Raw genomic sequence first — 13,335 nt, 5'->3', positions numbered from 1 at the left:
CAATCGTCAAGACCATTCAAAAGCACAGACCATTCTATGTTTTGTTTCACATTGGCTGACTTGTATGGAGAAGAAATTTAGTATATTGTTGACAGCAAAACATAGCTTTAATTCGCCGGTCAAATATTATTGTAAAAAAGAATAGAACACGACACTGACATGTTGTAAAAGATTTACACAACACAATTTAGTTTAGTTTAGTTTAATGTAACCATTCAAGAATTAACCAGTCAAACTAAAGTTGCAGAGCTCGTGAAATGTCAATATATTGTAATTAATTACCGCGATATCTCCATATCAGTCATGATTTTCTTCCCTGATTGATTGCAGAAGTTATTATAATTTCTTGCGGATTATACGTGTGCATAGAGAAACCAATTGACTTGAAAGTTGGTCAAAATGTCGGAAGATTATGTTTATCAGCTCGCGAGGATTGGACCTGCGGCTACCTGCCCCAAAGTCCCCGATGTGATGAGGTAATAACCGTCAATGCCTGCAGTCCGGTCTTCATGCGGTACTAAAGGAGCGATGAGTCGCCTCTAAACACTATTTCATATATTGCATAAACAATTGAATAGACACGAAGACATTTGACTTATCCTCTGTGTGCCTAATTTCAATCAGGTGCCCAAGTTCAATCAGTTTTTTTATGACGTATTTTCGAATACCAGCACTTACATCACTCCCCAGCCTACCTGCGAAATCTCATCACAGAAGTCGTAATTCTGTCAACTTCTCGTAAAAATGCGGTTTAAAGAGGCCTTTATGAATAATAAAGCTTAAATTATGTCAATTATCGATACCTCATTTTTCATGCATTTATCGCACGTATATTCTTTAAATCACCATTAAATTCATAAAACATCCATCAAAATACTCTTTTCTAAATTGCCAGGGATGCTGCAGTATTCAGGGAAGGTAAGAAAATTCTCCGTAAATAAGCGCTTTGTTTACCTGCAGGGCTTTTCATCCTTATATAACAGAGGCCGATATTCGGCTCCTTCCCAATTCTAAAAAGCCTTATTTTTTCCCAACTCTGGCTGAAAGACTTCCCAAAAAAAACGATTGAAATTCCCCTGAAAATCAAAAAAATAAACACAGCGGATAGTGTTTTGTAGCCAAGTTACTATTCGGTATAGTTTTACTGGTCTTGTAGATGATTGTAATTTCATTGAAAGCTTCCACGAGCGATAAACAAAGATGAAGGTTTATTTTGCGTATGCTATAGTCTGGTTGAGTCGTGGGTAATTTTCATTAAGTTGTTAAATCACAAATATTTTATAAATATATGACCATGAATCATAATGAAAATAATTATTAACCTTTCTTCTTTAAGATGTGTTGCTTTTTTCCAAATGTTTATCGTCTTTAAACATCAAAATAATCGACTGTGTTGATAGTGTCAAACTACCATCATGAAAATAAGCTTCCGGTTGATTCGTGGGTTCTGATTGGCTGCCAGAATTTCAAGATTTGCATACTATAAATAGCCTTTAAACTGACCGTGCAGGACAGGTTAATTTTTTTGTGAAAAAATGTCAACAGACGATGAAGCATAGTAAATACTCATAAATAAACAATTTTGTGTTACTTTGAAACACTATATGAACAATACATAAATGGGGAAATACTTCATAAGAACCTATCAAGTTATGATGAATTACGCTATTTACTTGTTTTTGACGCATTTTTGATCGGATAAAATGGTGACCGTGTCAAAACATTTTTCCGTAATGAACTGCATCATGTGCGAACGTTCTATCGCGAGATTTCACGCGATTTCTATACCCACGAATCAAACAGAACCCACGACTCAACCAGTAACAACCATAATTGTTGTCTGGTATCAATTTTTTCGCTACCAGTTCAGTTCAGGTATTTCCCCACTACCGCTAAGCTGAATTTTAATTGTATTTGTGTACCAGTCTAGAACAGAATATTGCGTAGTACGGGTTTTATTGTCGGTTTTTGCACGAGGGCCGCAAGGGAGGTCACCAGTGTCATCGCTGAATTTTCAGTTTGAAAATGTCACATAATGGTAAATATTACCTAAAATCAGTTAAGAAACGAAACGTTACCTGTTGAAAAGTTTATCTGTTTGAAAATATAGCTGGCCAATCTTTGAAAAGAACATTTCCAGGTCATTAATTCATAACAAAAATAAAGTTCAAACCATTATTGTGACTGTTTAAAATTGATTAAATGATTTACCTGTGATGAAATGCTTTAAAAGTTTTTTTCCCAAAATTGCCATTTATCGCGCTTAAATTTCCCAATTTGCAAGGCTAGGGCTTCTTCCCAATTTCCAGATGAAAAGCCCTGACCTGGGGCTCATAAGTGGGCATTCATAAATTAGATCAGCGCATTACATTTTAAGATAAAGGACGTCCAATTAAGATGTTTATTGTTAAATTTAAGCAATTTACTGCAGCGCAATTTCCACGAAAAACTGGCTTTTATAAGGGGTGAGACATTCCTATGTCCACATTGTGTTTAGGAAAAATATCGTATTATAATGTAAATATGTTTGGTAATTTTACAAATGTGTGTTTATGAGTGTTGAATGTTGTTTTCTGTTACCTTCCTAATAGTTAGTTGTTGTTAATTTTAACAAATATTTAAGAGTATTACAATAATCTTCAAAATATACCAATAACCTATCTTTTCTAAAAAAAACAACATTAGAATGTCTCGCTCCTAGCTGAAGTATTCATGTGAGCAAATAACTATTTATCTACCCCATGTGAGCCCCCATTTGTGACGTTATGAAGACAGCTGGTCAACTTACATGTAGGAGAGCTTCTCAGTGACGTATATAATCATGTGGGGTAATAGATTGTTTTTAACCGTTTACTACCGTTTTGTTTGTTTATATTTCATTTTTTGGCAGATTTGGATACAGTTTTGAATACTCTGTCTAAATACCATAGCAAGTGTTCAGTAATCGTTGTTGATGTCGAGCATGCACAGAGACAAAGTTTAACGTGATCTAACTTAGGCACACAGAGCATAACTTCCTGTCAAATTTTCTTTATAACGAAAAACTACATATCCTTATCTTATTGTATTGGCCCTCCTAATAGACAAATTAATTGTTATTGTTTACATTTGGGATTTGCCGGGCATGTCAGTTTATTTATTTATCCATGCAGATTTAATGTCTGTGCTCAACAACAACAGTGTGTAGCTGTGTTCAAAGTTATCATTAACCCATTTATGCCTAATGGACTCTCCCATCCTTCTAAATTGGATCAATTAATTTCCAAAATGAGGGATGTCTAGTACATTTATTTCTGTATTTAGGATATTTTTTTACAGAAATTCCTTTAAACAAACAGCGCAGACCCTGATGTGACGTGTCGCCGCATCATGCGGCGTCTCATCTGGGTCTACGCTGTTTGCCAAGGCCTTTTTTCTAGATGCTAGGCATTAATTGGTTGATATAGTTTTTTGGATATCTAAAATTATATGCTGTAATTAAGTTTTTGTAAATTGCACATATTGCTGTAAAACAACAGGTTTTCAATTGCTGAAAGACAACAGCTTGTCACTATGTTTAAATGCTGATTTTAATGTATATTGAAGGCAAACATGTACTATTACATTTTTTTTTTTACCTTATATAACAGACGCCAAATATCGGCGTCTTCCCCCACCAAACTAGACTGGTTTTTTCCCCTTTCCGGACCAAAAATTCCCCATAATTTTTTTTTTTTTAATTTTAATTTTTTGATAGAAAGATGTGTCTCATGATTATAATATCTCAATTCTATTTCAATTTAATCTTGTGAGACGTACTAAATTATGAAAAAAAATGAATATAGTGCAAAAATATACAAATGTAATAATGAGAGAGTAACGTTTTTTTAATGATTTTGACAGAAAACTTCTTTATTGTAATTTGGAAAAATTTCATCTAGATTTGCGTGGGAATGGGGCTGTTTTTTTTTGGCTTTGGGAATGCCTCCATTTTCCGGAGACACAGACAGTGGTGAAAACCCCCTGAAATCAGAGTAGATGAGTTATAGACATTGATTAAAACAGTTTTTTTCCCCAAATATGTCTCTTTCGCCCTCTATTTTCCCCTTTCACCCAGCGTCCAGCGTCTTCCCTTTTGTCTAAAATAGACCCCTGTATTAAAGCTATTATCAAATCTTAGGGTATGTGTTTATTATTGCATTTTAAAAACATGTAGGTTTCATGTATTTTTGTCTATTTCTTTGCAATTAATAATATAGCAGCTGAATTCTGTCATTCATGTGTTTTGACTTGCCCCCTACATTCCAATCTCACGTGATTCTATACTGGAGATACTACATGTATAATGGTGCGTTAATGGGGAAATCCCTGCTACTGTACAACATGCTGAAACTTTATTTTGCAAACAGATTTTGTAATTCTCATTATGAATGATATTTATATTTGAAGAAGCATTCTTGTGTGAATAAAAATCTATTAATATCTTTTAGACATTGTGCATCATTTTCTTCATGTAATGCCCGGAAGTGATATGTTATTTGGGAACAAACTGTATTGTGACTTAAACTAAAAACTCTTAAGAAGCAGGGCTTTTCATCAGGAAATTGGGAAGAGGCCGTAGCCTTTTAAATTGGGAATTTTGTGCGCGATAACTGCTCATTTCGGAAAGGCCGTGTTTTAAAAAGTTTTTGAAACACGGTCTTTTTCATTGTGCAGACGTATTAAAAGACACATTGTGGTGCATTCTTAATCATATTAGAGCTCATTGCCTTCAATTCGGGAGATGCTCAATATGTCAAATAAAAAAAAAAATCACTACTAATTAACAGGGATCATATTTTCCCGCTACATCAATCGGTCTGGATTTAAATGGGGAAAGTGTCCGAAAATTCATATCCGAAATCATGACAAATTACGTTAACATATATACCATTGATTTTGCCATTCATGAAGGTGGTATAGCTCTAATAAATGTATAAGTTTAATTGCCTTTTAAAAAACGGAACATACGAGTTCTCTCAATTGGTTTTATGATTTTTGTTCTCTTTTATTGTTGTTTCGTGTGCTGTTGTATCTGACTTTTTTCATCGTTGTCAATATTATTATCTGTGTAAGTCTATACCGATGTTTTAAATCGTTGTCGACTCGATAATAGCTTACATACATGCAATGAACCTAACAAATGTCTGTGCGTAGGTTGGATACTGGCAACAACAAAACCAAATAGTTGAGAAATAATTCGTGTACGTTATAGTTTGTTGTCAAATAACCGGGATTAACCCACGGCCGATAGTTAAGATCCGTTTGGATTAAATCACGAGTGCGAACCACGCATCTAAACTTCCGGTCGTGAGTTATTCAATAACAAACAATCAAGTTCACGAATTATTTTGGTTCTAACATGATTTTTACTAAAGATTTATACAATGTATATTATTATCCCCACGCTTTTTGAAAAAAAGGTGGGGATATTGTGGTGATCTCCGCCGTCCGTCCGTCCGTCCGTCTGTCCGTCCGTCCTGGCCACTATCTCCTCCTACACTAAAAGCACTAGAACCTTGAAATTTACACACATGGTAGCTATGAGCATATGTGCGACGGTGCACTATTTGGAATTTTGATCTGACCCCTGGGTCAAAAGTTATAGGGGTTGGGGTGGGGCCGCGTCAGAAATTATCACTCATTTTTTTAGGTTATTTTACATTTACTTCTTTATTTCTACACCGATTCACTTCAAATTGATACTGGACCTCACCTATGACAATACGGTCAATCTCAACCATGCATGGCCCCATTCCCAACCCTGGGGCGCCCCGCCCACATAGGCCACACCCACCAAAAATTTCCATTTACTATAATTTTTTCATTTCTACACGGATTCACTTCAAATTGATACTGAACTTTTGTTATGACATTAGGGTCAATCTCAACTATGCATGGCCCCAATCCCAACCCTGGGGCGCCCGCCCACATAGGCCACACCCACCAAAAAAATCCATTTACTATAAAAAAAATTTAGGTTATTTTACATTAACTTCTTCATTTCTACACTGATTCACTTCAAATTGATACTGAACCTCTCTTATGACAAAACGGTCAAACTCAACTATGCATGGCCCCGTTGCCAACCCTGGGGCGCCACGCCCACATAGACCACACCCGCCCAAAATTGCCTTTTACTATAATTTCTTCATTAATACACTGATTCACTTCAAATTGATACTGAACCTCTCTTATGACAATACGGTCAATCTCAACTATGCATGGCCCCATTACCAACCCTGGGGCACCCCGCCCACATAGGCCACACCATCCCAAAATTGCCTTTTACTATAACTTCTTTATTTTTACACCCATTCACTTCTAATTGATACTGAACTTCTCTTATGACAATACAGTCAATCTCAACTATGCATGGCCCCATGATCAACCCTGGGGCGCCCTTGGGTCAAACATGCGGCGTGGGGATACGCGTCGGCCTCTGCCGCGCCATTTCTAGTTTTTCTTGCGTACTATTTTATGTGAAGTTCCGCCCATAAAAATAACTTTCGGCTGTTCTGTCAATCAGATCCGCAACTTTCATTTAGTTATTGCCAGTCAGTTCGATGGTGGAAAATGTATCGGCATGTTTTGTTTAGTTACAGCGCGTGTTTTCAGTGTATAAGGTCCGCCCACAATAATATGAATTATTGCAGAATATCCGATTTTCTTCTTTGTTTATATGAAAGTTTACTGTATGACTGTTTACTGCATGAAATGCACACTTTCCACGAGGATTATGAAGTTTTCATCTCCTAAGTAACTGTCAACGATTTTATCGTGACGAGTACATATTTTGGACCGATTAGTGTGATAGGTATAAGCCAGTGAAATTATCGATTGATATTGACACGGGGTTATTCACGCATGACTAATACACAACCGCGCGAATTTTCGCTGCTTGGGGTCATACTCTGATACTAGTCGGCTGACACGCAATAAACTGGTCCTGACCGGTTTAGAGACTGCAGTGAATGGTACAGATAATCGAAATACTAGTAATTAGGGTATGTTAGCATGTGCACTGTGTAATCGATTTCATGACATGGGAATTTTAGCTCACAGAAACGGACCGACTGTTTGGGATTTTCAATCGGTCTTTCATGACCCCAATCGGTCTAGGACCGACAAAACCGAAAAAAATATGATCCCTGCTAATTAATATCATAGGCACAGGCTAACCACCTGTGTAGTGCACTAGTCCGGCAAGACAAGTGCCTTACACTATTAACTGTTCCTGCAAACACATGCACTGGTTTTTCAAATACATGTATGTGTGAAAATGATTGATTGAAAGGGGCTGATATGACTTACAAAGTTTCTGAAAAGTCAAAACATTTCTGTTATTTCAGGATGCAGGATCAACTGGGTTTTCAGGGGTTTACATACTGGCTTGAAAGAATGTAAACACACCGTTGAGAACTTAATATTTTTGCAAATATCTCAAGTTATTGAAATACTTTTGCAAAAATTGTTAGTACATAAAAGGTAGTTTTTCTTGAAGTTCTTGCTGATATCTTAAGATTAAAGAATACATCCTTGAATACAAGTGAAATCAGTGCAAAAATCTTACGTTGCGTGCTGCATAATTGTACACATGAATTTTTGCCAAGAACACAGGCTTATAAAAATAAAGTAATTCTGATGTATTTCACATTGCCATAAGCAGCATAAAATATTGTCTTCTACGCACTAATTGAAAGTCTTAAGAGAAATTGGTAATTTTTTTATTTGAAAGAAAGCACCACTAACCTTTGTGTTTACATCCATTCAAATTTAATTGGGAAACTCGCAAAGATCATGCATCCTGATATTGGGATTCACAGATCACGACTCAATATATCTGAGTGGCTGGTGAGGTCATTCATGCATATATCACGACTCGATATACATGTATCTGAGTGGCTGGTGAGGTCATTCATGCATATATCACGACTCAATATATCGGAGTGGCTGGTGAGGTCATTCATGCATATACAGATAGATAGTATTAGACACATGACGATGATGTGACATGTGTAGATAGATAGACCAGCGCCCTCACACTACATTGGGGGAAGGGATCCGCAGCCCTTAGGATGCGGAATTTTTTGTAAATGGGGGAATTTTTATATAAAAACAAAAAACAACTGTGTTGAACTACACATATATTTCTATATATGTAACTGTCTATAGAACAGAAAGGTGGAGTTTTACTCAATCTCTTTAATAGTAATCTTATTTAAAAGTCCAATACCGTAATAACTCTATGTTTTCGGACACTAAGTTTTCGGATATCCCTTTTTTTAGCAAAAATAATTATTTTTCGTGACTCTTAATTTTCGGACACACGAGTTTTCGTCCATAATTAATGTCTCTTAGTTTTCGGACAGTATATTTTACAGGGCTATTTTACCAAATTTCGGTCCTGTTATCGATATCTAATGACACTTCGATCATGGGGTTTTACAACCAGATTAACATCATAAAACATGGCAGGTGCATGCCTAAGGGCAACGGACCATTACATTTGCGTTATTGGGCAAATAACCTTTTAAACCGGTATTAAACAATGGTTTCGCCAGATAGCATAAGTTTTATGACAATTTCCGGGGGTAGTGCCAATTAACAGTTCAAATATCTATTGCAATGGTACTACCCCATCTTAGTTAAATAACTGTGGCAAATACTAAACGCTTCAAAGTGTGATGCACCCTATTGCAAGTTTTACAAACAATGGAAGATGTTAGACAACAACTATCGGAAATGAACAAACAAAGAATGCATAGTTTGCTTTTTTATTTCGTTTATTACAGGTTCATACTAGCGAGTATCGATACATCACATGCTCATCTTTGAACTCGTTGGTCAAAGTACAACCTTGAAGTAACTTTCTGTCAAATAAATTAAGCATTTAAAATGCAGTGCAAACATTTATAACTGTAATTTGTACTATACGGCATGGTATTTTACAAGCGCGTGCTATTACCGGAAGTCTTTGATACAATTGACGCTATTTTTGGACACATCAATTTTCTACTCTAAGTTTTCGGACACCTGTATTTTGTGAATATTTTTTGTATCTAAGTTTTCGGACACGAAATTTTTTTATTATTTTTAAGTGTCCGAAAATATAGAGTAATTACCGTATATTGCAATTAAAGGGGTCCAAAGATCACGACCTTGATATATCCGGCGCGTGATATAAATTGTCAGGTTATTCATGCATGTTTATGTATGCATTAGCATTGTTTGGCAATCTCAAAACGCGCTATTTATGTACCTTATTGAAGTATGTGTTATCCATATGTTATTCATTGGTATAAAACAAAACATTATTCCATGTAAGTATTTTCAAATGCGTTTAATTCAATTTGTAATCCGAAAACAATTGCCAAGTTTTATTGTTCAAGAAAGCATGCACAAATTAGACCCCCCAATGTACCAAATGACGTCATCTTATTCTCATGGAAAGCATGGGCTTTTATAGTGGTGCATTTTGACAAACTGAGGGAGCTTAGCCTCTAAATTAAAAGCAAGTAGTTTACACTGTATCTTACACGCAAAGATTGTTAAGATAGGTCAGTATTGACTTGTGACATTTACAGTTCATTTTGACAAACTGAGGGAGCTTTACCTCTAAATTAAAAGCAAGTAGTCATACCCCCACAAACGAAGTTTAGGGCGGTATATAGGAGTGAACTTGTCGGTCAGTCGATATGTCGGTCTGTCTGTCGGTCCGTATTAAGTGTCCGCTCTAATTCAAGTAGTTTTCATCCGATCTTCACCAAACTTGGTCAGAAGTTGTATCTACATGATGTCTAGGCCATGTTTGAACATGGGCCTTGCCGGTCAAAAACTAGGTCATGGGGTCACTTTGTGCGTTTTAAACATTCAGCATGTTTGTCGCTCTCTTATTCAAGTAGTTTTCATCTGATCTTCACCAAACTTGGTCAGAAGTTGTATCTAGATGATCTTAAGGCCATGTTTGAACATGGGCCTTGCCGGGTCCAAAACTAGGTCAAAGGGTCACTTAGTGCGTTTTTTAACATTCAGCATGGTGTCCTCTCTTTTATTCAAGTAGTTTTCATCAGATCTTCACCAAACTTGGTCAGAAGTTTTATCTAGATGATCTGAAGGCCAATTTCGAACATGAGCTATACCAGATCAAAAACTAGGTCACAGGGTCACTTAGTACGTTTTAAACATTAAGCATGGTGTCCGCTCTCTATTTCAAGTAGTTTAAATCCGATCTTCAGCACACTTGGTCAGATGTTGTAACTAGATGATGTGTTGGTCAAGTTCAAACATGGGCCATGCTGGAACAAAAACTAGGTCTCGGGGTCACTTAGTGTGTTTTAAACCTCACCATGTTGTCTGCTCTCTAATTCAAGTAGTTTTTATCCAATCTTCACCAAAATTGGTCAGAAGTTGTATCTAGATGATGTTTAGGTCAAGTTTGAATATGGGTCATGCCGGGTCAAAAACTAGGTCACAGGGTATCTTAGTGCGTTTTAAACCTCACCATGTTGTCTGCTCTCTAATTCAAGTAGTTTTTATCCAATCTTCACCAAAATTGGTCAGAAGTTGTATCTAGATGATGTTTAGGTCAAGTTTGAATATGGGTCATGCCGGGTTAAAAACTAGGTCACGGGGTATCTTAGTGCGTTTTAAACCTTATCATGTTGTCCGCTCTCTAATTCAAGTAGTTTTCATCCAATCCTCACCAAACTTTGTCACAAGTTTTATCTAAATGATCTCTAGGACAAGTTTGAACATGGGCCATTCCGGGCCTAAAACTAGGTCACGGGATCACTTAGTGCGTTTTTTAGCATTCAGCCTGGTGTCCGCTCTCTAATTCAAGTAGTTTACATCCGATCTTCACCAAACTTGGTCAGAATTTATGGAGATAATCTTAAGGCCAAGTAAAAACATGGGCCTTTCTGGGTCAAAACTAGGTCAAGGGGTCACTAAGTGCGTTTTAAAAATTGAGCATGGTGTCCGCTGTTTTTTGTGTAGACGACATGCAAAATGTTATGTGTCAATGCGGCATGTGGGGGTATTCGTCACGTCTGTGACAAAGCTCTAGTTGAATTTGAACAATTTCCCCATATCATGGCTTACGTTATAATGTCAAGCACTCGAATAGTCGAGCGCGCTGTCCTCTGACAGCTCTTGTTATTAAAACATCGTTGACGATTCGTTGGTCTAAAACGAAAGAGCCACGTCTGTGACAAAGCTCAAGTTTACACTGTATCTAATGCGCAAAGATTGTTGAGAAAGGTCAGTATTGACCTGTGACATTAACAGTTATAATTGTATACACCTTCATGTGTGAACTGGTGCGTTTCGGCAGTTCAAAGCAATTTCAAGAGAGAATGTTAACACCCGAAATGACCTGTAATGTTTGGCCAGTGTTGTTATTGTTTGTTGCAGTACACAGGCTTTACAGTGATGTACATGTACAATGAAACCAAACAATCTGGTCAAAACTGGATTATGAATGTCGGATTAAACAGAAAATTGAAGTGGGTGAAAAAGGGTAAAATACTAGCTTGTACCTGATTTTATCTGATTATGCTCGTCACATTTTTGGGAGCCATAACCATAGCCGATTTGTGATATATTGGACAATGCAATAAAACGTACAGTTATATATTGGAGTCAATTTTCAACTATAAATCAGGGATTTTTTTCTCATTTTCTGAGGGGGAAAAAGATCAGTTTTTTGGGGAAAAAAATATACTTTTCAGATGGGGAACTGCCGGCGGCAGATTTGATAGATTGAGGGCCATGTAGACAGACAGAAAGACAGAATGAGTGCTCCAGCTAGGATTTGAAAAGGGCAGGGGGCTCTTTCAACGCGCAAAATTTTGTCAAAGGGCAGAGGGCTGCGCCCTTCCATTTAGGCCTAGCTGGAGCACTGCAGACATATGCATTTGCATAGTTTTTCAATTATGCACTATATTATATACATTGGCAAAACATAAAACCTTATTCAACGTAAATATTTTCAGATGCGTATAATTAAGTTTGTTATCCCTAAAGCATTGCCAAGTTGTATTGTTCCCTAAAGAAAGCAAGTCCTAACCACAAATAAACTGTTCTCATATATGTTGTGTTCATCTTTTGTACTGATTAAAAGCATGTGTAAGGCTCCATTTACAATATATCACATTATTCTTCCTCATGGAAAGCATAGGAATAAAAATTTGATTGCTAATTAAACAAATTCAATTCATATAAGCAAAATCTGGACATTATTGGCATCAATTAATTTTCATTTGTGATCCAAATTTTATGTGCAAATACTGGTAAAATGATTGAATACTTTTTTAAGCTCAAATTGTTGCAATCAGTTTATTTTTTCAGGATGATATTAAGTGTTCGATACTAACAGGAGTTCGAGACTCCTTAAAATGAGACTCGGATTCACTGTATTTTGTCAAAGGATTCCGTTGGACTCTGTTTAAATCATCTATGAATAAAAAAATCCTTTGATTTTCGTATTTGTTTCGCAGAACAAGAATGTACAGTCTTTTGTGCATCCAAAAAATGTGCCACTGATCATTCTGCTTAAACTAGGGATGGCAACGAATACCGATATTGGTATTCGGATATTCGGTCATCCTTCCGAACGAATATTCGGATGTTCGGTCAACATCTGTTAGAAAAAATTCAACTTTGTTTACCGTACCATTACTCCATGAATTCTACTTTCGTTTTTACCGGAAGTTCCCCGGAAGTGACTACATATTGACACAGCATTGCCGTCGCAAATTGTTAAAATTGAACGACGAAAACTGTTTTTAAACTTTTAATATTGTACATCAACAATAGAACGATAAACATAATATTTACATGACGACAAAACAATTACATAACAAAACAGTTAGATCTATAAATAATTTAAGCTGAACTTAAACGTAGTATTTACATAGCGAACACGTGCTTTAATATTGTACATCAACAATAGAACGAGAAACATTATATTTACATGACGACAAAATAATTACATGACAAAACAGTTAGATCTATAAATAATTTAAACTGAACTTAAACGTATTATTTACATAGCGAACACATGCAAATAAAACATCGTTGCCACATTTAAAAGTCACTCGGATCGGCGTCACTGGGCACATGAACATTGTTCTTATTTAAAAACACGATTGCGTCGACCAGATCACTGGAGAGTCTATTTCTCCGCAATAGCACATGTAAGCCGTTCACTTTCGGAAACACACTTTCTTAGGAGTACTCAAAAACGATGACATTGACGACTGTTTCTTAGAGTCCCCAGCATCATTCGAAGATGCAGAAGATGGATGTTTGTTA

The 13,335-nt window shown here is 36.4% G+C and overlaps 1 protein-coding gene across 1 annotated transcript in view; it reads left to right on the top strand.

Moving 5' to 3' along the window:
* Nucleotides 1–227: 227 nt before the first annotated feature.
* LOC127831042 (uncharacterized protein C01G6.5-like) overlaps nucleotides 228–13,335 on the top strand; it is a 45,337-nt gene continuing 32,229 nt past the window's right edge. The window contains exon 1 of the mRNA XM_052356029.1: nucleotides 228–476. Within this exon, the coding sequence (XP_052211989.1) occupies nucleotides 400–476 (77 nt within the window). The 5' untranslated portion in view covers nucleotides 228–399. The remainder of the gene's footprint in view (nucleotides 477–13,335) is intronic.

This window comes from Dreissena polymorpha, chromosome 5 (assembly GCF_020536995.1).
Source record: "Dreissena polymorpha isolate Duluth1 chromosome 5, UMN_Dpol_1.0, whole genome shotgun sequence".
Lineage (NCBI taxonomy): Eukaryota > Metazoa > Mollusca > Bivalvia > Myida > Dreissenidae > Dreissena > Dreissena polymorpha.
This window is presented reverse-complemented; position numbering and strand designations above follow the sequence as displayed.